The sequence below is a fragment of the Artemia franciscana genome, chromosome 6, assembly GCF_032884065.1.
Source record: "Artemia franciscana chromosome 6, ASM3288406v1, whole genome shotgun sequence".
NCBI lineage: Eukaryota > Metazoa > Arthropoda > Branchiopoda > Anostraca > Artemiidae > Artemia > Artemia franciscana.
The window spans coordinates 22,060,268-22,087,286 of NC_088868.1; the positions used below are offsets into that span (position 1 = coordinate 22,060,268).

The 27,019-nt window shown below is 36.0% G+C and overlaps 2 protein-coding genes across 4 annotated transcripts in view; one reads left to right on the plus strand and one right to left on the minus strand.

Moving 5' to 3' along the window:
• Window positions 1–25,562, plus strand: part of LOC136028188 (large ribosomal subunit protein mL38-like) — a 32,744-nt gene extending 7,182 nt beyond the window's left edge. For all 3 annotated transcript variants that reach the window (XM_065705891.1, XM_065705893.1, XM_065705894.1), the window contains exons 2-6: window positions 93–239; window positions 4,014–4,222; window positions 15,838–15,956; window positions 21,755–21,916; window positions 25,080–25,562. In XM_065705891.1, coding sequence (XP_065561963.1) covers window positions 93–239; window positions 4,014–4,222; window positions 15,838–15,956; window positions 21,755–21,916; window positions 25,080–25,533 — 1,091 coding nt within the window. In that variant the 3' untranslated portion in view covers window positions 25,534–25,562. The remainder of the gene's footprint in view (window positions 1–92; window positions 240–4,013; window positions 4,223–15,837; window positions 15,957–21,754; window positions 21,917–25,079) is intronic.
• Window positions 5,673–6,368, minus strand: LOC136028189 (triosephosphate isomerase-like). The gene has a single exon (XM_065705895.1). The coding sequence runs from the start codon at window positions 6,351–6,353 to the stop codon at window positions 5,688–5,690; it is 666 nt and encodes a 221-aa protein (XP_065561967.1). The 5' UTR covers window positions 6,354–6,368; the 3' UTR covers window positions 5,673–5,687.
• Window positions 25,563–27,019: the final 1,457 nt, after the last annotated feature.

The window sequence follows — 27,019 nt, forward strand, 5'->3', positions numbered from 1 at the left end:
AATTTATTCTCAATTTGTAACTATCATACTCTCAAATTCTTGAAGTGTTTTTAGGTAGGCCATGCATTAAATGCTATATTTATTTTTTTTAGGGTTGGCCCCTAAAACGAAGTTTGATGGCCATATAGATATTGGACTACCCTCAACAAAAGAGCTGAGTAACAGATCTACTAGACTCGAAGACAGAAAAGCTCTTAGGAATAATCAAGAAATAAAGAAGCTTACTTTAAGGAAAGAATGTAATTTTTTTAGATTTGTATATCTAATAACTAATTATTTCAAAAATGCCTATAATAGCTATTTATATATGCTACATGTTTATTATACTATGGTTTACTGATGGAATGATCCCCAAATTCTTCCCAAGTACACTCATATATCTTGATTCCCAATTCTATGAATGTCTTTAAGATTTTAGATAGCCACATCACCTAATCAGAGTCGTATTAGGAATGCTTCTGGTGCAACAGTTGACAATAAATAATCTTATTTGGGCTTAAATTTCAATAACAGCCCAAATTTCAAATTAAGCCCAAATTCCTGTCTTAAAATTCAATAACAGAAAAAACTAATTGAATTTAATTGGGTATCAGAAAGTCGGAGTTCATTTTCATCAATCGTAAGGCTAGGATGACCACAAATAAATGACAGCCACCCCTATAAAAGGGAAGGTTTTTTTTCAGTAAATGTTCCTTCTTCTTGTGCTGATATAGGCCTAACTTTGTTGATGGTTTATTTTTTCTGCATTGAACAACTTCAATTGGCTTAGAATATAAATTAAATGTATTACAATCGTACATTAAAATACCAAGTGGGATAAGGCAAAGTCCCCTCAAAGAGGAGCAATTTGTGGAATCTATATATATAAAAATAAGTTGTCTGTGTGTTATGTCTGTTACACTTTGTCTGTTACGCCAGATTATATCTTCTATATATATAAAAATAAGTTGTATGTATTTTTGTGTTGAGGGTTTGCATATGACGTCTGAAAACTAAAGAAGAAAAAGAAAACAAACTAAAATGTAAAAACTGGGAATTGCATAAATATTTTGACAGTAGATTAAAGTAATTCGAAAACCTTAAAACAGATACTTAAAATTTTGAGGTTTATTATAAATTGTTGAGCTTTAGCAAGCTTGGCACGTGAAGAGGAATTTTTAGTATAGATCTCAAAATGACAGAAGAAACAGCTGAGGAAGCTGCTCAAATAGTTAATTCAAAGAGAAAGTTTAGTATAAATCCTACAATGGCAGAAGAAACAGCCGAGGAATCTGCTCAAAGGGTTAATGCCAAAAGGCTTGCGGCTAAAGAACGCAAAACCGCGCAGTTAGATGAAAATTCACCTGGACAGCGAGAGTCAAAACGTATCAAAACTGAAAATGATAGCGATGATGATTGGGTTTGGGATTTTGCCTACCAGAATGCCTACCAGATTTTAGTTAAAAAAACAAAGGTGCGGCGATATGTATTTCATAGTGATGCTGAAAAATAAAGAAGAAAAAGAAAACTGAAAAAAGAAAAAAGGCAAAAAACTAAAAAAAAACTAAAAAGAAAAAAACTAAAAAATAAAAAAAAATTTAAAAAAGAAAAAACCTAAAAAGAATAAACGTAAAAAAATAAAAATAAATAAAAAAAGGTAAAAAACTAAAAAGAAAGAAAAACTGGAAAAAGCTAAAAACTAAAAAAAAACTGGACTTGCACAAATATTTCAATATATTTTGACAATAGATTAAAGTAATTCGAAAACCTTAAAACAGATACCCAAATATTGAGGTTTATTATAAATTGTTGGAGCTTTAGCATGCTTGGCACGTAAAGATTTTTCAAAGTGTCAATGTTAGAATGAACATTGACAAATTGAAGAAAACAAATCAATAAAAAGAAGAAACTAAAAAAAAGGAAAAACTAAAAAAGAAAAAAACTAAGAAAAGAAAAAACTAAAAAAGAAAAAAAAAACTAAAAAAGAAACTGTATCTATATATATAAAAATAAGTTGTATATATGCATGTTTGTTTGTCTGTGGGTTTGCATTTGACGTCATTATAAGTATGTAATTTGGACATACCTTGGCCACGTCCTCCGTATGCCAGAGGATCGACTCCCGAATACAGTATATGATTGGCGTCCCGAGGGGAGGCGAAAAAGAGGTCGACCAAGACACACCTTACGACGACAGTACGACCGAGACCTGAGAAATGCGGAGTTGTCTCTTCAACCACAGTGGGAGGACGTCACGGCTGCAGCTCAGCTCCGAGATGTCTGGCGAGGTTTCGTAGACGCCCTATGAGCCATCTCTGGCTCTGGAGGATCTAAGGTCTAAGGTAATCTATATTCACAGGTGGGACACAGGGACACAACTACAATGGCGCGTAACTAATATGGCGCGTAACGACTTACGCGCGCGCGGGGGGGGCTTGGGGGGGTGGGGGGCGCAAAGCGCCCCCACCAACTAGGTGTTGCGCCCCCAACAGCTAGTAGTTAATAAAATTATGTTTTCTAGTCTTAGAGCTACATAATTAGAATTGTCTTTTGTATGATATCAGTTTTGTATTATATTCTAAGTATGCAAACAAGTATTGTCAAGTAAAAGCCATGATTCTCTTATTATTCAATGGACCTTTTTCATAGTAAGGCAACTAATTAAGTAGTCCTGCTGCATGCAATACAAGTTTTGTGTTGCATGCAAACACAGTTTTGAATGCACCTCATCCACCTAAATCTTTGCAAGTTTTACTTTATACTCCCCCCCCCTATGAAGTTTTAATTTCCTCTAGATTCTTTCTTACATCCTATTCTTGCCCATTTAGAAATGAGTTGCATTTTGCTGGGCCCCAGGTGGATATCAATTAGGTCGAGTCATGTGGCATAGGCATGTTAGCCTTTTTTCACTATAGCCCTAGAAAGTGATAAACCCAAATAGTCCCTGTACAGCTTATTGTCTGAGAGATGGCCAGTCAAATGAATTTTATGCTATTTTCCTAAAAATGGTATAAACGTGCTCTAGAGGATGTGGTAACCCAATGTGTTGGCTATAAAGGGTTTGTAATATGTATTTTTGCTGTAATATGTTGATTAGTTAATTGTGCTCTAACATGGAATAAAAACTCTGAAACATTGAGTTGTATTCCTTTTTTGTTGAAGATATTCTTAAGAAACTTTTTGAATAAAAAGTCCTACTCATTTGGAAAATCTGTTTACACATTCAGTGGAATATGAGTTTTTCTCATAAACGTTTTATACATGCTTGCATATAAAGTTTAAGCTAATAATATTATATTTAGTTTTGATGTTTGTCTTGCTTAAAAACTTGAGCTGTGTAAACAAACCCTTCCTAGGCATCCTAGCAATTGATTTTGGTGAGGTAACTTGCAAAAAATTGTCTCTGCCTCTACTTTGTTCTGCAATTTCTAACTTCTGAAAAACTTGAAAGAATGGGAGGTTCTCTGATTGTAGATGGGTTAAATAAGGTCTTAGTTTAATTCGATTTCTTTGGGAAGTGCAACCCAGGCCAGCGACCTTTATACCCCATTTTGGCAAACAAAAACCATGTTTAATCCCTGCTGGAATCTTAAACCATCTAATGCTAAATTGAATATTGACTTTGATTTCTAACTCGTACTATGTTGCCCTGAAAAACTGATAGGCTATCCGCTTATTGACTCATTTTTTCCCATTTTTCCATCTCTTCTTTTGCTTTGTTTTTCTTCTCAAAAGCTAACAAAAACGCTTCCAACAAAAGCTTCTCAAAAACGGTAAATTGCAATTGTGTGTCGGTTTGATCTGAAATATGGAAATTCTGAGGGCACTACATAAAATGTAATAGACATGGTAATATGTACAGTATAGAGGAAAATTGTGCCCATAAGAGTAGATTCAAAGGATTTTTCAAGGAAAAATTAAAGATATATGAGCTAAAGATGTTTGGTTTCGACCTTCACCGATTCAAAATTGTTTTCCCTTCCTTCTTCCCTGAGACTCTAATAAGTGTTTGTGTACAAAATATCTATCTTCAGATGTTCCTGATATTGAAGCTATTATGTCAGAATGGATGGATGACGTTGGGAAGTCTCACGTTCGGGAAATGGCTGCTCATTATGGGGTTTACGAACATCTCTTTGGACCAAAGGCATTTTTTCTTCCTGAGGTTGAGCTGCAAGTAAAATATCATTCAGAAAATTCTTCAATGCCTGTTTACTATGGAAATGTAGTCAAACCTAAAGATGTAAGGATTTTGTTTTTTTCTGAGGCAAGATCGTGTAGAGAAAAAGATAGCTTTGCAATATTTTTTTTTCCACCACTCCTTCCTTTGAGTTCTTTCTTAAATTTAAAACTTGGTGGGCTCCTTCTTTTGCAAAATAAAATATATGATGATTCAATATCTTTGGGAAATATGTACCAGAGATCAAAAATTTTAGCCTCTTCCTCTGAACTGTACTCTCCACAATATAAATCACCAGGACAGGTAATATGCACCATTACCTATTTATGTATTACTAATAGGTCCAATCTTAAGTTTAATTAAACAGGCCTACCTTAAGGAAGGAACTAAATGGGCCTTGTTCTTAAAGTTTTAAATTTGATGCCAATTTTTTGAAACTAACACTTGAAAACGTACAATCACATATAACGTAATGAGTCCCTTCAAAGTCACAAAGAAGAGAAAGACAAATAACGAGAAATCAGTATTTTTATAACAATGAGATTTCTAATTCTGGCTATATTGGTAAGTTCTTCCTCTGTTACCGGTGTTAATAAGATAGATTTTTCAGAAAGCTTTACGAGGTATATACGATTATCACATTGACCATGGGGCGGGTTATGTTGGAGCTTGTTGGCTTGGAATTCTCCAATTAATCTGAAATATGAATTCATGTAGCCAGCAATTTCTAGCTCCCTTTCTATTATATTACCATGAGATTCCTTTATTTCGGATGGTGTTGAAGTTATTCGCGATCGACTTAAGCATGAATTGATTAGCTCCCAAGTTGTCTTTGATGACTTACTTCATTAAAACAAAATAAAATTTCGTTTTAGCATTACTTATTATTTTTGAAAGTAGATTTTTGTAGTTTTTGAAAGTTTTTTTATTTTCTTCACTTAGGATTGACATTAATCTTTTGTATAGATTGTTATTATTTTTGTTTTATTGAGGTCAAAAGGGAGGGCGATATCCATGGCTGAATTGGTTGATTATATTTCTCTTTCGTTTTTTTACTCATCAAAAGCAGCGTTAAATTTTTCGGAGAAACAAGTCGTTTCAGAATTTACTTCTTCAGCATAAAAAAACACAAGACCAATCAATAATATTCGATTTATCCTTCAAACAGTCCATCTTTTTTTTATTGATTATCGTATGTGTTGTTTCTATTGCTTTTCTTGTCTGAAGCAAGTATTTTTCATCAGAAATTAGCGAAAAATTACCAGAAAAATCTGTTAGAACAACTTTTGAAGACGTAGCTGGTGTCGTTAAAAATATGTTGTCGATGAGAGTTGCGCTAGTTAGTGAAACACGCGTTGGGAATGTACATAAGGGAATCAAAGTTAAAAGACCAAAAATTCAACCTAATCATCCACGGATTATCGAAAGAAAAACAGCAATAGACAGTTCTCTTGAATATGTCAACATTATTTTCATCGCAATTGAGAATCAAGGCTAATGTTCAAATGCTGCAGTGCTATCGGATGTCTCACAAGTCGAACGTTTCTACCCGTAAACCGACCTCCTCTCTATTCTTCCTCTGAGTATCCTTAGAAAAAGATGTTCGATGCATTTTCCGTTCAATATCAAAGTTGAAAAGAAACTGAACTGGAGACGCTGTTTTACCAGTACCGATTGCCCAAACCGGCTCATAGGCAATGACCACATTTTGCCATTGATTAGGCTTGATATTATCAGCAATTGCTTTCAGCTGACAGAAAACAACCTCCTCTGTCTTTCCACTTTCCCTCTTTTCGAGTTTTTCACCAATACATGGGATCACCTTCAACCCAGCTTCAAGGGCATGGCCAACCTTGACCCCAATTAGCTCATCAGATTCCCCAAACACATTTCTTCTCTCAGAATGACCTATGATGGCCCACTGAACTCCAACATCTTTGATCATTGCAGGACTAGTCTCTCCAGTAAATGCTCCTTTAGGAACCTTGTAGCAATTTTGTGCTGCCACACCAACTGATGATGGTAAAGTTTTTCTTACATGTTCCAAATAAATGGTAGGAGGAGCACACACAACCTCTGTGCTTGGGTCAAGATTTCCAGCAGTTAGGAAATTTATTATGTTTCCAATTTCCTGCTTATTTCCATTTAACTTCCAGTTTCCACCAACAAAGAAATTCCTTGGTGCAGACAACATTTCTAACAACAATTTCTACTAAGCTTCGAACTTTTGGTTTTCTTTTTTAAAGTTTTTGAATTGCTTTAACCCATTGTCAAAATATATTCAAATATTTTTGCAATCACCAGTTTTTTACTCTTTAAACAATTTAATACTAAACCTGGTTTTAGTCCATTTCCAAAAAGCATTTGACTTAGTTAACCACAATATCCTAATTCGTTTACTACATGATAACTTTGAAATTGACCCACTTTTAGTAAATACTAGCTGTTGGGGTGGCGCTTCGCGCCACCCCAACACCTAGTTGGTGGGGCGCTTCGCGCCCCCCCAAGCCCCCCCGCGCGCGTAAGTCGTTACGCGCCATATTAGTTACGCGCCATTGTAGTTGTGTCCCTGTGTCCCACCTGTGAATATAGATAGATTTATATATGTGTTTCAAACTACGTAAAAATTGCGAATATACAACATTCTTGGCTTTCCCATTGTCTGTCCATATACAAAGCCGTATGTACTAATAATGACGTCATATGCAAACGCTCTTTTTACAAACAAACAAACATGCATACACACAACTCGTTTTTATATAGATAGATAGATAGATAGATACAATATAAATTAACTACGTAAAACTTGTGAATATACAACAGTCTTCGCTGTCCCGTTGTCTGTGCGTATAAATAGATTGTCAGGTTTACCGACCCTCAAAGATGCAACATACAATTGTACATTGGTAAAGCAATCTGTATTAAGATCTATACCGCATTTTTCTAGTGATTGCCCTTGAGCTTTGTTGATGGTGGTTGCAAATGCTAATCGAATTGGGAATTGCAATCTTTTAAATTGAAAAAGCAGATCCGTTGGAATCATGGGAATGCGAGGAATAAGAACAGCCTCACCCTCATAAGGCCCTGTCAAGATTGTGGCCTCTATTAGGTTTTCCATTGTTTTTTTTTTACGGCAAGTCGCGTGCCATTGCAAAGCTTTGGTGGGTTGATATTTCTTAAAAGTATTATTGGTACGCCTATTTTTAGTTGTAGCACGTGTGGTGGAAACCCTGAAGGATCTATGGAATTTAAAAATTCAGATGGATAATTAACCGCTTCATTTGGTTCCGAAATACAAATTAACTGCGTAAAACTTGCGAATATACAACATTCTTCGCTGTCCAATTGTCGCTGCATATAAATAGATTGTCAGGTTTACCGACCCTCGAACATGCAACGTACAATTGTCCATGGGAAAAACAATCAGTATTAAGATCTATACCACATTTTTCTAATGATTGACCTTGAGCTTTGTTAATGGTGATTGCAAATGCTAATCGAATTGGGAATTGCAATCTTTTAAATTGAAAAGGCAGATCCGTTGGAATCATGGGAATGCGAGGAATAAGAACAGCCTCACCCTCAAAAGGCCCTGTCAAGATTGTGGCCTCTATTAGGTTTTCCATTGTTTTTTTTACGGCAAGTCGAGTGCCATTGCAAAGCTTTGGTGGGCTTATATTTCTTAAAAGTATTATTGGTACGCCTATTTTTAGTTGTAGCACGTGTGGTGGAAACCCTGAAAGATCTATGGAATTTAAAAATTCAGATGGATAATTAACCGCTTCATTTGGTTCCAAAACTGTGTCGACTGACTTGTAAAGGACTGCCTGGTCTCGAATCTTGGTCAAAACAATATTGTTGATTTCGTGGACGTCTATATTTTTGGGTGCGAGAATCGCTCTTTCACTTAGCCATTTATTATTTTTGTAATTTTTTAGAATATTCGGAAATACTTTTTCAATCAATTCATTTTTGGACGTCACTAAATTACAGAAATCAGCAGGTAGTTGTATACGTCCTGAAATTGAGTCTACTGGGAGCTTTACGTTTCCCATTGCCAGCAATTGTCTGAAAATGTTTGACCAGAGTCATCGTTTTGCAATCGGACACGCATATTTGTAGTTAATTTTAATGTTTTTACGTGTGCCCATAAATTAGAATTTTTCAGGCAAGCCAAACAGCTTCATTACTGCTTATGTATCTTCCAGCCTGATATTGTACGATTTCATCGAAATCTTTGATTTCGGGCTGCAAGCCAAAAACTGCCATGTCACTGCCTTTGTTGACGTATTTACATATGTATTTGATTGCCTTTACGGAGTTACAGTATTCAACGTTTATGTGTGCATTAAATGTTTTTGATAATAATGGGGAATATGGAACAACCCACTGGTTATCTACTTCGATGGTGTGTCTTCGATGAATAAATGTTTTATTCATTATTATATTGTCAGATTGTTTTCTAATGACGTCAAATTTGTTTTCTCAAACTCTTTTGATGTATTTCTGTTCTTAAGGCTCCAAGATTATTTCATGTCTCTACATTGAATTATCTATCAAGCTGGGAATTCAGCGTTTCTACTTATTTCAAACTTATGGTAACAACTTGGAGGCGTGCAATGAAATGACAGAATCGGTTTTTCTTCACATGCATCATCACCATATTTTTCTCTAAGTTGTTTTTCTGTTTCTTTAAAATATGATTGAAGGGTGTAGTTGATAACAAAGGTGACTTTCACAACGTCCCTGGTTTTGCCTGCGCCTCAGCAATCCGAAAGTGCATGTCTAATTCTATACAAATAAGCATCAAATGATTCAAGTCTTTTAGGATTTGTGACCATCTATATATATAAAAATAAGTTGTCTGTCTGTGTGTCTGTCTGTCTGTCAGGTGACGTCATGTTTCTGTGTTGACTGACGTCATCAAGTTAGTTGTCGTCATTTTTGCTACGACGGTGACGTCATTCAAGATATTTAAGACATATGCTCACGTAGAAATCTATTAATGTTTAAGTTTAAATTGACTGATGAACTTACAATGGCAAAAGATGCTCAAAGAGTCTATGCCAAAAAACTTGCTGCTGATAGAGAAAGTCAGAAAAGAAAGCGTGCCGAGGAATCAAAAGAACAGCAAGGAAACAGGCTTGAGGCTGATAGAGAAAGAAAGAACAGAAAGCGTGCCGAGGAATCAAAAGAACAGCAAGGAAACAGGCTTGAGGCTGATAGAGAAAGAAAGAACAGAAAGCGTGCCGAGGAATCAAAAGAACACCAAGGAAACAGGCTTGAGGCTGATAGAGAAAGAAAGAACAGAAAGCGTGCCGAGGAACTACCAGAGCAACGCGGAAGCAGACTTGCTGCTAAAAGAGAAAGTGAAAAAAGAAGGCGTGCCGAGGAATTACAAGAACAGCAAGAAATCAGGCTTGCTGCTGATAGAGAAAGTAAGAAAAGAAAGCGTGCCGAGGAATCACAAGAACAGCAAGAAATCAGGCTTGCTGCTGATAGAGAAAGTAAGAAAAGATAGCGTGCCGAGGAATCAGAGCAACCTGAAAGTTATCGCCTGGCATTCAGGTACAACCCAGTCGATTGTATCCGGTGGATACAACATTAACAGCTTTTTTTTTCACTTTGCAAAAATGATTCTTTTGCAAAAAAACTGCTGTATACTGAAGTGCCTTCGTATTACACGTGGAATACTAAAAATAAAGTATTTGAACGTCGAAAACAGGGTAAGTCAGTCGACGGCCAACCTACCATCTTCAAAGATACCACGATAGGAAGACTCTACACCGTTCACCCCAATCAACTTTCTACGCCTGCTTTTGGTGAATGTACCCGGTCCGACATCCTTTGAGTATTTGAGAACTGTAAACGGTACTATACATGACACTTACCGTAGTGCATGCCAAGCTCTGAATTTATTGGAGAATGACCAACACTGGGATAACTGCATCAATGACGCGTGCGAAACGTCAACCCCAAGTCAAATTCGTGCATTGTTTGGCATCATTTTAACAACTTGCTCTCCTTCAGCTCCTACAGAGTTATGGGAAAAATATAAGTCAAAAATGTCCGAAGATATACTCCATGGAAAACAGTTAGAGACGTCAGATGTGACTTTTGGTTTTACATCAGAAATTTATAACTACACTTTAGTTATTATAGAAGATTTATGCGTACGTATGGCAAACAAACCTCTTCAGGATTTGGGAATGCCTTCACCTAACCGTATCGCTGCTGTTTCGACATGTGTAGAATTGGATCGTGAACAAAGTTACAGTACGAGTGATCTATTGTCGTATGTACAAAATAACATTTCCAAGTTAACGTCGGAACAAAAAGACATTTATGATACGATAATGCATTGTGTCGATAACAACGTTGGAGAAATTTTCTTTTTGGATGCGCCAGGAGGTACTGGTAAAACATTTGTGATAAAACTGATTCTGGCATCAATTCGATCAAAAAATGATATAGTGTTGGCAATTGCGTCGTCCGGAATAGCCGCAACATTGCTGCCTGGTGGAAGAACTGCTCATTCCGCTTTGAAATTGCCTCTGAATTTGCATTCTACAGAAACTCCCACGTGCAATATTTCCAAATCATCTGGGATGGGTAAATTATTGCAGCAATGCAAACTTATTATTTGGGATGAGTGCACAATGGCACACAAAAAATCGCTCGAGGCTCTGGATCAATGTTTGAAAGATTTGAGAGGGAAGTCGAAACCCTTTGGCAGCACATTAATATTGCTTGCGGGAGATTTCAGGCAAACATTACCTATAATACCTAGATCAACTCCTGCAGACGAAATGAATGCTTGCCTGAAAAATTCTAATTTATGGGCACACGTAAAAATATTAAAATTAACTACAAATATGCGTGTCCGATTGCAAAACGATGACTCTGGTAAAACATTTTCAGATCAATTGCTGGCAATTGGAAACGGAAAGCTCCCAGTAGACTCAATATCAGGACGTATACAACTACCTGCTGATTTCTGTAATTTAGTGACGTCCAAAAATGAATTGATTGAAAAAGTATTTCCGAATATTCTAAAAAATTATAAAAATAATAAATGGCTAAGTGAAAGAGCGATTCTCGCACCCAAAAATATAGACGTCCACGAAATCAACAATATTGTTTTGACCAAGATTCGAGACCAGGCAGTCCTTTACAAGTCAGTCGACACAGTTTTGGAACCAAATGAAGCGGTTAATTATCCATCTGAATTTTTAAATTCCATAGATCTTTCAGGGTTTCCACCACACGTGCTACAACTAAAAATGGGCGTACCAATAATACTTTTAAGAAATATAAACCCACCAAAGCTTTGCAATGGCACTCGACTTGCCGTAAAAAAAAACAATGGAAAACCTAATAGAGGCCACAATCTTGAACGGGGCCTTTTGAGGGTGAGGCTGTTCTTATTCCTCGCATTCCCATGATTCCAACGGATCTGCCTTTTCAATTTAAAAGATTGCAATTCCCAATTCGATTAGCATTTGCAATCACCATTAACAAAGCTCAAGGTCAATCATTAGAAAAATGTGGTATAGATCTTAATACTGATTGTTTTTCCCATGGACAATTGTACGTTGCATGTTCAAGGGTCGGTAAACCTGACAATCTATTTATATGCAGCGACAATTGGACAGCGAAGAATGTTGTATATTCGCAAGTTTTACGCAGTTAATTTGTATTGCATCTATCTATCTATCTATCTATATAAAAACGAGTTGTGTGTATTCATGTTTGTTTGTTTGTAAAAAGAGCGTTTGTATATGACGTCATTATTAGTACATACGGCTGTGTATATGCACAGACAATGGGAAAGCCAAGAATGTTGTATATTCGCAATTTTTACGTAGTTTGAAACACATATATAAATCTATCTATATTCACAGGTGGGACACAGGGACACAACTACAATGGCGCGTAACTAATATGGCGCGTAACGACTTACGCGCGCGGGGGGGATTGGGGGGGCGCGAAGCGCCACCCCAACAGCTAGTATCATATATTAAATCAATTGAATTGTAACACTTACTACGGATTAAAACTTCATTCTTTTTGTCATCAATTTGTACATGCTCTTTTCCAACGAGATCAGTCAAGAGTCTTTTACTTTGCTCTCGATAAGATTGAGGCATTAGGTCTACAACACTTGATGAAACTTAGGATAAATCTTCGTCTTCCTGTTCAGGCAGTTATTGTGCTGGTGGTGGTGCTGAACTTTCAGAACTTGGTGGTTGATCAATGACATTTATTATGGAAAATATTGCACGGTAGGGTTTATGCCCATTTTCACGTTGAAGGGCATTATGAAGCAAAACTAATTATCCATCATCGGCAATTTATTCATTGTTAGTAAGTTTATTAAAATCATCTTCAGAGTTCTCTTTTGGTGAAATAGCAAGTTCAACTGGCGTCAGTTTGTAAGGTTTTGTCATTTCTCTAGAGAATTGTGTTTACAAGTTCCGCGATTATTGTTATCAACAATGAAAAGAACCTACCCACCCACTTGAAGAAGTCATTTCCCTTTGAATTTTTCCCTTTCTGTTCGCAAGCTAGGGTATCTACAGGTGAACGATGTGGATTTGTCTGATGCTCAACTACTTCTGGCAGTTGAATATTACCTTCGATTAAATTTAAACGAAGCTCAGATAAATAATTGAATTTATTGTCAATGCTGTGTTTGAGTATGGCCTTTCTAAGGCGTGGTTTTAAGATTACCTAGGACAGAAAATAAATATAAGTTTTCATGTAGTTTTCTCAGTTTCATCATTGGTGCTAAGGGTTTGTTTTACTATTTAGATATACAGTAATTTCATTGTCAAAAATATTCTTGACAACACGTAAATCTTCGAGCGTGTTTCGATTTAGATCCAATAGAAGGTAGCCATGAGGTTTATTCCCGGTCTCTTTGCACAGCCCTTGCATTCTGGTACTAGAGGACATTCTTTGAAGCTTTCCATGCAGCGTTCCACGAGTAGACATAGAAGCCACTTCTTCAACCAAAGAATCATCAATATGTGGAACCAGCTCTCTGAAGAAACAGTTTCTGCTACTTCAACTGACATGTTCAAGTCCCACCTTGATAGGGAATGGCTCTGCCAGGAGTTCCTTTACAATTGGGAAGCTGCAGAGTCCTCCACAAGAGTCTAATCTAACAACCACAATCTACACCCAACGAAATCTTTTTTCTCATGGAGCATCACAAGGATGGATAATCCTTATATCGCTCCAAGCTGCGATTTAAGGTAATTTAAGGTAATATACTCTTATGTTTACACTGTGCATTTGCATTAATGACATAATTGACTGCTACTACATACTTGATAAAAGCAGAACTCCATATTTGCCTAATACAATTAAAAAAAAAATGTTCTGGACGTCTAGGATATATGTTCTTTGTTTATTACACAGAACCTCGCGCTTTTCTAACAGGCTCATCTAAATACATAAGTATTTATAAAAATTTGGTAAATCCCATTTTGTGGATTTAAAGGCAGCCACACTGGGCTGGCATAAGGTGGGCACCAGGGCCTTATCTATGAATTTTTTTCGGGAGGAGGAGTTACAAAAAGACTTGTTTTAGGGTGGTTGTTATGAAAAAAACTTTAAGAAACGCAGAAAAAGGTATTTCGTGTTTTTCTATATCCGTACCTAACCTAAGAAATCAATGAGCGTTCCCGTATCCACTCTTTAATGTTTTTTTATTGATTAATTTCGCATCCTTTCCGTGGCGTAGTTATTATCAAAAAGTAATGTTTTCCAGGTGGTTCAAATAGTAACTACTTGTGGTGAAACGAAAGATTACGGGAATCTTATAAGAGAAGGAAACTCTAGTTACTCTCTGAGAAAAACAAAAACAAAAAATAAAACAACAACATGTATTACCCAGTAAATTCATAAAATTAATTGGAAAATACAAATTGTATTCATCCTTTCAACTTCCCTTTTTTACTCTTGGTTTACTCTAGGTTGACGTAAGAACCTATCAAACCTCTTAAATTTTTACCTTTAAGAAGCATCACGTCACTCATTTCTGTGTATTGGTACTGTGTATTGTTATTGGAAATACTTTGGATGGTAGCAGAGATTAGATACACTGACAAAGTAAAAATGAAGAAGTTAGAAGACTAAAGTGACCAGACACAATCCTATGTAAAGTTAGAAGACAGCAACTGTGCTGCTTTTCATATCAACCAACTACACAGAACTGAACTTGACAGCAGTATATCAAGCATTGGTCAATGGAATTTTAAGAGGAGCAGTCCCAAAACTCCTATGAGTATGGATTCATTTTAAGCTTGCTGGAGTTTTTTGGAGAATTATGTCTGTATTTTATAAGCTGTCGATATCGAGGCTGGTGAAAGAATATTGAGAGCTTATAAATTATTTTTGTATTTTCTACAAGTTACTTATGGAATTTTCTGCCCGTTAAAAATATCTAAGCAGGATTACAGAATTCTGTTTTTTTCATGTTATTTCATTCTTAATAGGGGAAATTATATGGGTATGAACGAATCGGTAATGTAAAAAAAAAAGTGTTTACTAGTTAGTCCTTAACCTCCAAGAATGAGGTTAGTATGCCAATAAAGAAGTAAAAAATCTAAATGCTTTAATTTGGTGTGCATAATTAACAAATTGCTCAGTATTCATTAGAGTGATGGTATAATCCTGTAGTCCAGTAATTCCAAAGCCATGAGTGTTCAACAAATGAGCCCAGACCTATTATGCTGTTTTTAACCAGCTATTAGTTTTTTTTTATGAATTTGTCACTTATACACTTATCTTTTGGAAATCCTAAAACTCTTAGATATTACTGTAGGCTAAACTATAAGACCATTGCACACAAACAAAAGTGATTAGAAGTTATAATAGCATATTCAAATTTTGGCTAGCATTTAAATTTCAGCCTAATTATAGTTCTTTAGCAAAAAAAACTAAAAAATGCTATGTAATAAATGTTCCTGCAATTAGTACGACATAAAAGTCTATCGTACTAATTAACAAATTAACAAAACATGTTAACCATGATTGTTCTGCATATAATAAAGTTAGAATTATTTTCTTGACATGTTTCAATCTCAGCAGTCCCAATTCTAGGCTTCTACCCACTCTTGTACAATTTCAATTCCTTTTTCCCTTTCCCCAGTATTTTTGATATCTTACTATGGCAGTAAATAATTTCCCCAGCCACTATTTACAAAGCATAAATATTTTTTAATACCTTTAGGAGTAAACAGTCTCTACTGCAAGCCGGTTTAAAAACTTTATTTTGATGACTAAGATCGTTAAAAATGAGTTTGAGACAAGCAGAAGGGTATAGATGAGACATTACAAAAAACATAATATGTTAAGCTCTAAATGTTTTATGGAGCCAAGGTCATTTTGAAACTCATTCAGTTTCCTCCAAAAAGCTGTGGACTCTTTAAGTAGTGAGTTTTGAAATGGTTAGATTCAGCAGGTATTGATCACCACTGACAAGTAGTTTAGATTTCATAATTTTGGAAGCATGGCCTATGGTTCAACATGCTTTTGTGAAAAGTGTATATGTTTATATACAATTTCACTTTTACTAGTAAAAGTGTTCTAAGTAAACACTTTTACTAGTAAAAGTGTTTACTAGTATTTTTGAAAGGTTTTTCTTTCATTCTTTTTTTTTATTTCAGTGTGTAAATGCTCCCTCTGTTCATTTTAACTCATCTTCTGATGATCTATGGACCCTGGTTCTAACAAATCCAGATGGATGCTTCTACGATCAAACTAAGGAGTGTTTACACTGGCTAGTGTAAGTTTTCATAGCATTGATTAATATTACCTGTTTCAATGGTCTGGAGCCAGTGATATTATTATTGGTTTTTGCCTTATTGTCCCATACGGTCTTCCCACCAGTTGTATTAAATTACTACTAATAGCTCACCGCAGCATAAAGCCGCCTAAAGTCAACACAGCTACCCACGCTCCTTCTCCGTCCCAATCTATTCAAAGCCTCCATTTTACCCCCTGCGCCCAAGAAATTCCACTTTCCCTTAAATCTGCTCTTACGACATCCTCCATCATAAAGTCCTGACATCCACTGTGGTATTAAATGCCCCGCCAAATAGCTATATCGAAAGAAAACTAGGTTATTTTTTATTTTAAACAATTGTTTTTCCTTTTGTTCCTATTTTATGCCACTTATGTTGCTTCTTTCTTTGATGTTAGATCGTATACTGTTGAATTTTACTACTTGTGAGTAATCAAAATATTTACTAATAGTGAGTCAAGTTCAAAATTATTCAGTAACTAGCTGTTGGGGTGGCGCTTCGCGCCACCCCAACACCTAGTTGGTGGGGCGCTTCGCGCCCCCCCAAGCCCCCCCGCGCGCGTAAGTCGTTACGCGCCATATTAGTTACGCGCCATTGTAGTTGTGTCCCTGTGTCCCACCTGTGAATATAGATAGATTTATATATGTGTTTCAAACTACGTAAAAATTGCGAATATACAACATTCTTGGCTTTCCCATTGTCTGTCCATATACAAAGCCGTATGTACTAATAATGACGTCATATGCAAACGCTCTTTTTACAAACAAACAAACATGCATACACACAACTCGTTTTTATATAGATAGATAGATAGATAGATACAATACAAATTAACTACGTAAAACTTGTGAATATACAACAGTCTTCGCTGTCCCATTGTCTGTGCGTATAAATAGATTGTCAGGTTTACCGACCCTCGAAGATGCAACATACAATTGTACATTGGTAAAGCAATCTGTATTAAGATCTATACCGCATTTTTCTAGTGATTGCCCTTGAGCTTTGTTGATGGTGGTTGCAAATGCTAATCGAATTGGGAATTGCAATCTTTTAAATTGAAAAAGCAGATCCGTTGGAATCATGGGAATGCGAGGAATAAGAACAGCCTCACCCTCATAAGGCCCTGTCAAGATTGTGGCCTCTATTAGGTTTTCCATTGTTTTTTTTTACGGCAAGTCGCGTGCCATTGCAAAGCTTTGGTGGGTTGATATTTCTTAAAAGTATTATTGGTACGCCTATTTTTAGTTGTAGCACGTGTGGTGGAAACCCTGAAGGATCTATGGAATTTAAAAATTCAGATGGATAATTAACCGCTTCATTTGGTTCCAAAATACAAATTAACTGCGTAAAACTTGCGAATATACAACATTCAATGTTGTATATTCAATATACAAGTCCAATTGTCGCTGCATATAAATAGATTGTCAGGTTTACCGACCCTCGAACATGCAACGTACAATTGTCCATGGGAAAAACAATCAGTATTAAGATCTATACCACATTTTTCTAATGATTGACCTTGAGCTTTGTTAATGGTGATTGCAAATGCTAATCGAATTGGGAATTGCAATCTTTTAAATTGAAAAGGCAGATCCGTTGGAATCATGGGAATGCGAGGAATAAGAACAGCCTCACCCTCAAAAGGCCCTGTCAAGATTGTGGCCTCACTTAGCCATTTATTATTTTTATAATTTTTTAGAATATTCGGAAATACTTTTTCAATCAATTCATTTTTGGACGTCACTAAATTACAGAAATCAGCAGGTGGTTGTATACGTCCTGAAATTGAGTCTACTGGGAGCTTTCCGTTTCCCATTGCCAGCAATTGATCTGAAAATGTTTGACCAGAGTCATCGTTTTGCAATCGGACACGCATATTTGTAGTTAATTTTAATGTTTTTACGTGTGCCCATAAATTAGAATTTTTCAGGCAAGCATTCATTTCGTCTGCAGGAGTTGATCTAGGTATTATAGGTAATGTTTGCCTGAAATCTCCCGCAAGCAATATTAATGTGCTGCCAAAGGGTTTCGACTTCCCTCGTAAATCTTTCAAGCATTGATCCAGAGCCTCGAGCGATTTTTTGTGTGCCATTGTGCACTCATCCCAAATAATAAGTTTGCATTGCTGCAATACTTTACCCATCCCAGATGATTTGGAAATATTGCACGTGGGAGTTTCTGTAGAATGCAAGTTCAGAGGCAATTTCAAAGCGGAATGAGCAGTTCTTCCACCAGGCAGCAATGTTGCGGCTATTCCGGACGACGCAATTGCCAACGCTATATCATTTTTTGATCGAATTGATGCCAGAATCAGTTTTATCACAAACGTTTTACCAGTACCTCCTGGCGCATCCAAAAAGAAAATTTCTCCAACGTTGTTATCGACACAATGCATTATCGTATCATAAATGTCTTTTTGTTCCGACGTTAACTTGGAAATGTTATTTTGTACATACGACAATAGATCACTCGTACTGTAACTTTGTTCACGATCCAATTCTACACATGTCGAAACAGCAGCTATCTCGAGGTAAAAACTGATCACCGACCATAACGATTGCCACTTCGTCGATAGTTGGAGCATTGTATCTACGCACATGTTGGCCAGGAGGCGTTTTGTCAGCGGAAATAACAATTTTATGCGTATCAGTAGGCATCAAATCGATGGCTGTTTTGAACAGACGCACTAAATTATTATTTTCGTGGAAAAGATGTTGCAATTGGGAAACGATTGTCCTTTCAACGTTGGGAGAAATTTCGCAACGTGCATTCAATTCAGGATTTCTATCACTGGTGAAGTACAATTGTAAAAATTTATGATTCTCGCCTGAGAATGGTAGAAGGGACCCTGCTCTATGATAAATTTGCCCTTTTACTTTGAAAGTAGACATAAATTGATCTGGATTTTCGATTTGGGCTCCAAACGACGTCATTTGGAAACATGAGTTGTATTTTCTGATTTTTGACAAAAAACGCTTAGATTCTGACTTAGTTGCAGTAAGGAAAATCTTCAATGGCTCTGGTGGTGCAGCCAATAGAGGAAGTTTAACTTTTCCTGAGGCGCAACACATTCCCATTGTTTCACCATTGAATTTCAAGGCCTTGCAATAGGGACAAATTTTAGACATTGTCCTGATTTGAACACATCTACTCAAGCTATAATCATCGACTGGGTTGTACCTGAATGCCAGGCGATAACTTTCAGGTTGCTCTGATTCCTCGGCACGCTTTCTTTTCTTACTTTCTCTATCAGCAGCAAGCCTGATTTCTTGCTGTTCTTGTGATTCCTCGGCACGCTTTCTTTTCTTACTTTCTCTATCAGCAGCAAGCCTGATTTCTTGCTGTTCTTGTAATTCCTCGGCACGCCTTCTTTTTTCACTTTCTCTTTTAGCAGCAGGTCTGCTTCCGCGTTGCTCTGGTAGTTCCTCGGCACGCTTTCTGTTCTTTCTTTCTCTATCAGCCTCAAGCCTGTTTCCTTGCTGTTCTTTTGATTCCTCGGCACGCCTTCTTTTTTCACTTTCTCTTTTAGCAGCAAGTCTGCTTTCGCGTTGCTCTGGTAGTTCCTCGGCACGCTTTCTTTTCTGACTTTCTCTATCAGCAGCAAGTTTTTTGGCATAGACTCTTTGAGCATCTTCATCGGCTTTTGCCATGGTAAGTTCATCAGTCATTGTAAACTTAAACATTAATAGATTTCTACGTGAACATATGTCTTAAGTATCTTGAATGACGTCACCGTCAAAGCAAAAATGACGACAACTAATTTCATGACGTCAGTCAACACAGAAACATGACGTCACCTGATCCACAGACAGACACACAGACAGACAACTTATTTTTATATATATAGATGAGTGAATCAGGACTTTGTGGTTGACGAAGCCAAAATCATTTTCAGGTCAACTCTGACAAGATTTAGCCAAACTTTCGGGTTTTCTAGACAGCTTAAGATGTCATATACCCAGAGCATGTGATAATAGATAGTTGAAGTTTGGCTTAAATTAGAAAAACTTGTGCACTTCAATGTGTATAATGCTCTCAACTTTCAGCAAATCATAAAAAAGCCTTCTTATGGTTTATAGAGTAAGTGGAATGGAACGTGTTTTGGTGGAACTCGGATTAGTAGATTTCTTTCCGATAGGTGCTATAAAACCATGTTTCCAACAACTTGGAGATTTCCCAGGTCTTGTAGTTTAACTGGAAATATTTGCTTAAAGACTCAGCAATTTTGTCTGAAAGGACTTTAATTGGATAACTTTAATTGGATCAATTGTGGTGTCCAAGGGGCAAGTCCTTTATTTTCTATGTTTTTATATTTTGTTTATTGCTTTGAGATAGACTATTAGGGGGAAAGAGGCATTGTGAGAAATAGTTGGATTTAGGCCAGGGAAACTGGGGGAGACTTTGTATTGTGATTGTGAGACACAGGTTCAAGTAATTGACAATCTTGTTAGGAGAATAGGGGAGAATGAACTTAATTTCAGAAGGACTTTTTTCCACAGATCTTGTTAATTTTGCTGTAGTATTTCTGTGGCTAATTAGAATATAGAGCTTCCATTGTTTTAGAAAATAGAGAAGCATATTTCTAATTCTGTTTTCTTCAGGAACTTTCTTACATTGTTTGCATCTGCAATACGACCTTGCTTGAAAAAATTCACTCTTTTTTCATCTGTCTTTTCAAAACTTCATTAACAAAAGGTTTATCATCTGAGTATCTTTTAACTTTTTTCCTGAAAAATGGAATTTATAGTGACTTGTGAAAAATTTTGTAGAGAAAAAGCATTTGGACAAAATTGTTGGTCAATGGGTCTTTCGAACCATATTTTCCATTTTCAGTTTCGAATTCATTTATAATTTTTTATTGCCATTTATTCCATCTAATTAACAATTATTCGTTTAAATTCTGTTTTAATATGCATAAAATCAATAGCCGTTACTCAGAGTTGAATAGTAACGGATAGGACAGACATCCTCCAGTTCCATTAATAGTAAGTGGGATGTGGAATTGATGTTTCAGTTGCCTGGTCTTTTTTACAGGGACAGTTAGATTGCAGATCCTTCCTGTCACAGCACCTGGAATCAAACCCCTGGCCTCGAATTGCCAAGTAGAGTATCAATCTACTGTAGCCTACTACTGCAAGGTGTAGAGGAGTAGGAACATTTTGAATGTTAACTCTTTCGATTTTTTTTGTCACTTGCTAAAATATTAAGCGGTTTAAAATTATCATTTGATATATTATTTAATATTTGAAATTAAAATTGTAATAAAATCTATCAAATTTTTTGGTTAACAACTTCTCAAGTCGATCATTATTAAAAAATTGCATAGGTACTGTAAAGAAACGTCTGCGATAATGAAAGAGGATCTTCTTGTAAATAAATAATTTTTCTTTTTTCTTTTTGGTATATCTAATTATTGGCCAGGGAGACTTAAAAAGACTGGATACTTAAGTCAGTTCCCTAAGGAATCATGAATTGTATTTAGTTACTCTCAGTTTGGGTCTAATGCTTGCAATGAAACTATGTGGTGTATTGCTTACGGTGGTGGTGTTGAAAGCTTTTCTTTATTGAAATCGGTAGCATTACGCTTTGTGGTCGAAGCATTTTTCATTACGCTATGTGGCTTATACAGGAAATTATATAAGCTCTCTTCGACTAATAATGAAATAAGCCAAAAGGAATAATAATCATAAAGAAATCCTGAATAGTTATTGAATAATTTTTGAAACAACAATTAGGGTCTGTAAGTTTTGATTAAATATCTTCTTGTCTTCTTTTTCAGGGCGAATATTCGTGATGGAGATATTAAAACTGGAGAAGTAATGTGTGACTATTTACCGCCCTTTCCTCCCAAAGGAGTAGGATATCAGAGACTTGTCTTTATTTTATACAAACAAGATAGCTTAATTGACTTATCAGAGTACAAGATTAAACATGAAAATCGGTAAGAATCGATATTCATATTTTTGTTCTTTCTTCTTTTTCTTTCGCAGTCTTAAAAATTCAACGCATGATGTGTCGATTTTACTTTGATAGCTAAATCAAATCGTTGATTTTTTTTCTAGTTCTTATAATTTTTACAACGTAGAATAAATTATTTCCTCGCAATACCACCACGCTCCTTTGAAAAAATAATGGAGGGAGGGATTTAAAGAAAGCAATAAAAGCTCTAAAAATACTTCCAAGGCTTATAGTTCAAATGCAATTTTAAAACCTACGAAGACTTACTCATTGACAAATCATAGCTTGTTTGGACCGTTACTTGGTGCTATATACTACAATGAAGTTGTTTTGCTCTAGATCGAGATTTTTTGTTAAAAATCTGGATTCTAAGCATTCAACTGAACGTTCAAACTGAAGATTTTCATTTAAAAACTTTTTGTAACAGTATGGTCTACCAGACTTGCTACCAGTGGAACAATAACAGAAGGCAGTAATACTTAATTATTTCATCTATAATATGGAGATTTCCAAATTTCGTAAAATGTTGAAAATCCATCCAAAATTGCGTAACAGCAACAATTAAAACAATAAAAGTATTAAAACAAGCGTGATAAGGAGATAAAAGGGTCCTCACATTACAACTCCCTATGGTTGCCTGTCCTGGTGAGCTGTTTCCTTACGTGTTTGTCTTGTCACCTTAAGAAATGATATCGAAAGGAGAGACAGCTCTTCAGAAGCAGGTGGGTAGTTCTTGAGTAGTTGCAACTCTTCAGATGCGTTAATAGAAAAAGTCAGTAACATCATATCGAACCTCTTGTTGGTAGTAGCTTCTAGTTATTGATGACTACCCCGCGCCCGACCAATATATTGCAAAATCAAAGTTGTTGTTTGAGTTGTTGCTCTTATACAAGTATGGAATGACTTTCAGATAATCATTCTATGGAATTTTCAAAAATATATGGAATTTTAAAAAAGATTTATTTTGAGTATTAAACGTTTCTGTTATTGTGTCGCAGGAAAATAGCGTGGTAGATCGTACGGTAAAGTGTGGAATGGATATCTTCATTTTGGTATTTAAGTGCTTAGAATTAAAAAAACGAAACTCCAAAAATATATCCAGATCTGCAGCAAAGCAGCTGCATTTTTACTCTGCAACGAGTAACTGTGTTATATCAGTAGGGCAAAATAGTTGTTACTTGAAAGCCTATAACCTTTAGCAGAAGATGATGAAGGAGAGTTCTTTAGCTTACTTGACTTAAGTCTCTTCTTCAGGAAGTTCACCAGTGTAGAGGGAATTAATCGACAGAACCGTCAGTCTTCTCCAATTGGCTTTGTCCTGGGCTAGGGATGGAGCTGCGGTTGAATTGAAATTGTGACTGAGTAGGTCTTGGTTTTTTATCAGCCCATATGGTGTGTTCGAGGACATCTTCAGCCATTCTCCTAGGGATTGAAATTCGTGAGGAACATTGCGAGGGATCTTGGTGGAAGGTGGAGAAGATAGCCCTGTTACTTTAAAGAGCGGGCTTCTGCTTAAAGGCAGAGAGTTGCCAGCTTAATAGCCGTCAGGATCTCAGTGTTTCCGAAATTGTCATACCATTTGAAGTTTTGAACTCGACACAGGTTTCTAGTTTGAATTGATCTCTTTACAGATTCATAGATAAGATTCATTGCCAAAAACAGTCACCAGCTTTGAGGGGAGTCGATTTTCTTTCATCCTTCAAACAGAGTGATGAGATTTAGATAATTTAGGGCAATAACTAAATTAATTACACATCAAAAAAAGGGTTTCAAAATGCTCAACAAATGGTTGGTGTACAATTTACATCAAACAGTCCACACAAAATAAGTCAAATAGTGTATGCACAGTCGTGATAAAATAAACTTTACTTATCAAATGGTCAAAATTGAAAGTCTGAGAAAAGATTCACTTGTTTAGTATTGCTATTATAGAGGGAGCAAAAAATAACCTAAATATTTCTATGAAGGATTCTATTGGAGAAATTTTAGGTTGAGGCGATCGAGAGAGGTAATTTCAAAAGTAGGGGGGGGGTAAATATTATGCAATGAACGAGTTCAGGAGTATTTGAGCACGAAGTTATGTTCTTGTGCTCTTTTCTGAGCAAACTCAAGTAAAAATAGCTAAATAGAATATAATTGCAGTCTCTGCAACGTATTTGAAATTATTCGCGAAAATTTCTTAAAATATCTCTGATTTGATGTTTGGCTTTTTTGGATGCTCTTTTACGATTTTTGTCTAGATAATAAAGATTTATTCAAGGATAAGTTGTGAGGATGTTAGTGTTTTTGTCCTCCTTTCCCAGAGGATAACCAGATTGGCTTTGCAAAGAAAGCAGATATGAAAAGACTTTTCCTAATGTAAGTCTCCTTATTGAACTGCCATTATTCTGTCCGGAAATTTCCGTGTTCTGTCCGAAGATGCCGGGAAGTCAAACCTGGAAGGCAGGATGAAAAATTGTAGAGTAAATTGTTTCTCGATTATGTCTGTCTCCCTTAGTTGTAAATTGTCTCCCTTTCTTTCAGTTAAATAAATTCGAGCCTTTTTTTTCTTTTATGGCCTATTGGACCAGTTAGCTGTTTGCTGCAATAATATATCTGCTAAGCAAGATAGGCTGATAGTGAAAAATCAACTTTGATATTCTTTTTTTTTGTACGAAAAGAATTAGTAGTTCATGCATTGTCACATCCAAAAATAAATAGTATATCTCGTAGGTTTCCAGAAATCAATTATTGTGGTCCTAAGGCCCTTCTAGTTAGTGTTTACCACCCTGGTTGCATTTGCCTAGGCGAACTTAACGCACTGATAACAGATGTTAGAGTATATCTAGATCGGGGTTTATCTACCCTAGTGTTTTCCACTGTATATCAAAATAAAGTCACTGTGACTGTCTTCCCGGTGTTATTTTAAAAAAATTGGAGAAATTTGAGGTTTAAGCGGACCGCTGTTATATATCTCATTTATACCCTTGAAAAAACACTTAGACAAAAAGCTTGAATAGGTTTTCAAGCAATATAATTTTATATTGTTTTGATGAAAATTATGTAAGTTCTTACTGCACTCCTTAGTTTCAGGTATGATGACACATTGTTTTTAAAGCGCTGAGGTTTTCGACTATTCCTACCGTTTGTTTCTTTTTTAATTTCAGATATCAACTTCAGTTAAGAACATTTTCTACTTACGATTTCTACAAAAATTTAGAAGATCATATTACCCCTGCTGGTCTTGCATTCTATCAATCTGATTATGACCTATCCGTAAAGTCCACGTGTCACAATCTCCTGGAAATAAAAGAACCAATTTATGAATATGATTTTTCCAATTTTTACCCAGTCAATGAAGATGTCTTATGGTTTCCACATAAAAAATCATTTAATGTCTACCTTGATAGATACCGAGATCCAAAAGATATTGCCAAACAGAAGCTGTTGAACAAATTGAAAAAAGTCAACCCAATTGGACCCCAAGAAGAAGATTTGAAGTACCCCTTAGCCCAAATTCACTATGTTCGTGGTGATCCAAAGCTACCCTCTTGGCTTAAAAGGGAGAAACAATGGGAATATAGGAAATTGGGAAAATATTCAGAAGGATTTTTGGAGTAAATTTATAATAAACTTTATTTAGTATAAAAGCCTTCTTTTGGATGAATTTTACATAGGAAATACTTTCATAGACGTCGGAACGCGGAAGGGAGAAAAAAAAGCTATAATGACAGATCTAAAGCTGAGCTGGCCTACCATGGCCAAATAATTGGGAACTCGCTTAAGTTACAACTCTTGCCTCATGAGCTATGGGCGATTCTTAAATCCTTAAATCCTTATTTAGATTTTGGATTCTTTTGAAGAAAATGGCTATTTTAAAGTTTTGATCGGATGTATTTGGGAAAAAAGTACACGAGGGGGGTTACCCTCTGATCACTTTCGACTCTTAAAAATGTCACAAGGAATTTCGGTTTCTAATCGAATGAGCCTCCTCCAAAGTTTGTACGACCGTATCTTCCATAAAAGCTTTACATGTTAGCAATCCTTCATAGATTACGACCCTCTTGCTTAATTGCTAGAAAGTTATGCAAAATTAGTTACCTTTTATTGGATCAAAAGAATTAGAAGAACAGACTTCAAAAACAAGTGGGAATTTGATCAAGGATTGGTTGTCAGATCACGGTCCTCTTCATGGAATAGGGGCTATATACCTCTACTGACTGTTCTAGGCCTAGCATTCTTTTGGTTTCTGCAGCGTCTGTCTATAGTAGTATTATTGTAAAAGGTGATGGATAACATTATAGTACCAACTAGATTCGATAATATCATATTGCAAGTTTTGAGCTCTTTCATGAGATATACTAATTAAAAGTTATCGATACTAGATCCTTAATTATAAAAAACGCATTTGCGTGAATGACATCGCATTCAAATGCATTTAATGAGAAAACAAAATACATGATAGTATGTATTCCAGTGACATTATACATTGTATAAAAGGTTAGTACCCTTACATTGTACCAAAGGTCAATACCCCTAGACTTCTCGATCGCACCCATGATCAAGCATTCCATTTTTCCCTATGATAGATCCAGCATGTTAAAAACGGACAAATTGGATAATTTACAGTGATTGAATGAAACAAGAAAAAGAGATTCAATAAATATAACAGAGATCTTTAAGAGACAAAAGTGATCGGAGGGCAACTAGTCTTCAGCGCTCTTTTTCCCCCAAATGTATCTCCTATCTCTAATACAATTTTCAATCAAATGAGCCTGCTCTGAGGTAATGAAACCACCCCTCTACAAAAGCCTTATATGCCCCAGGTTATATCTTATAACCCATATCCCCAGGCTCGATGGGTTGTGTAGACCCTGGAGGCATTGCTATATCATCTTCGCACAATTCTAATCAAAATGGCTATTACAAAATTTCGATTGGATGTTTTTGGGGAAAAAAGAGCGTGGGAGGGCTAGTTGCCCTCTGATCATTTGACTTTTAAAAAGGTACTAGAACTTTCAATTTCTAAGCAAATAATCTTCCTCCTGAGTTTATTCGACCAGCGCTTCAATAAAAAAAAAATTATGCTCTTCAGACATAACTTACG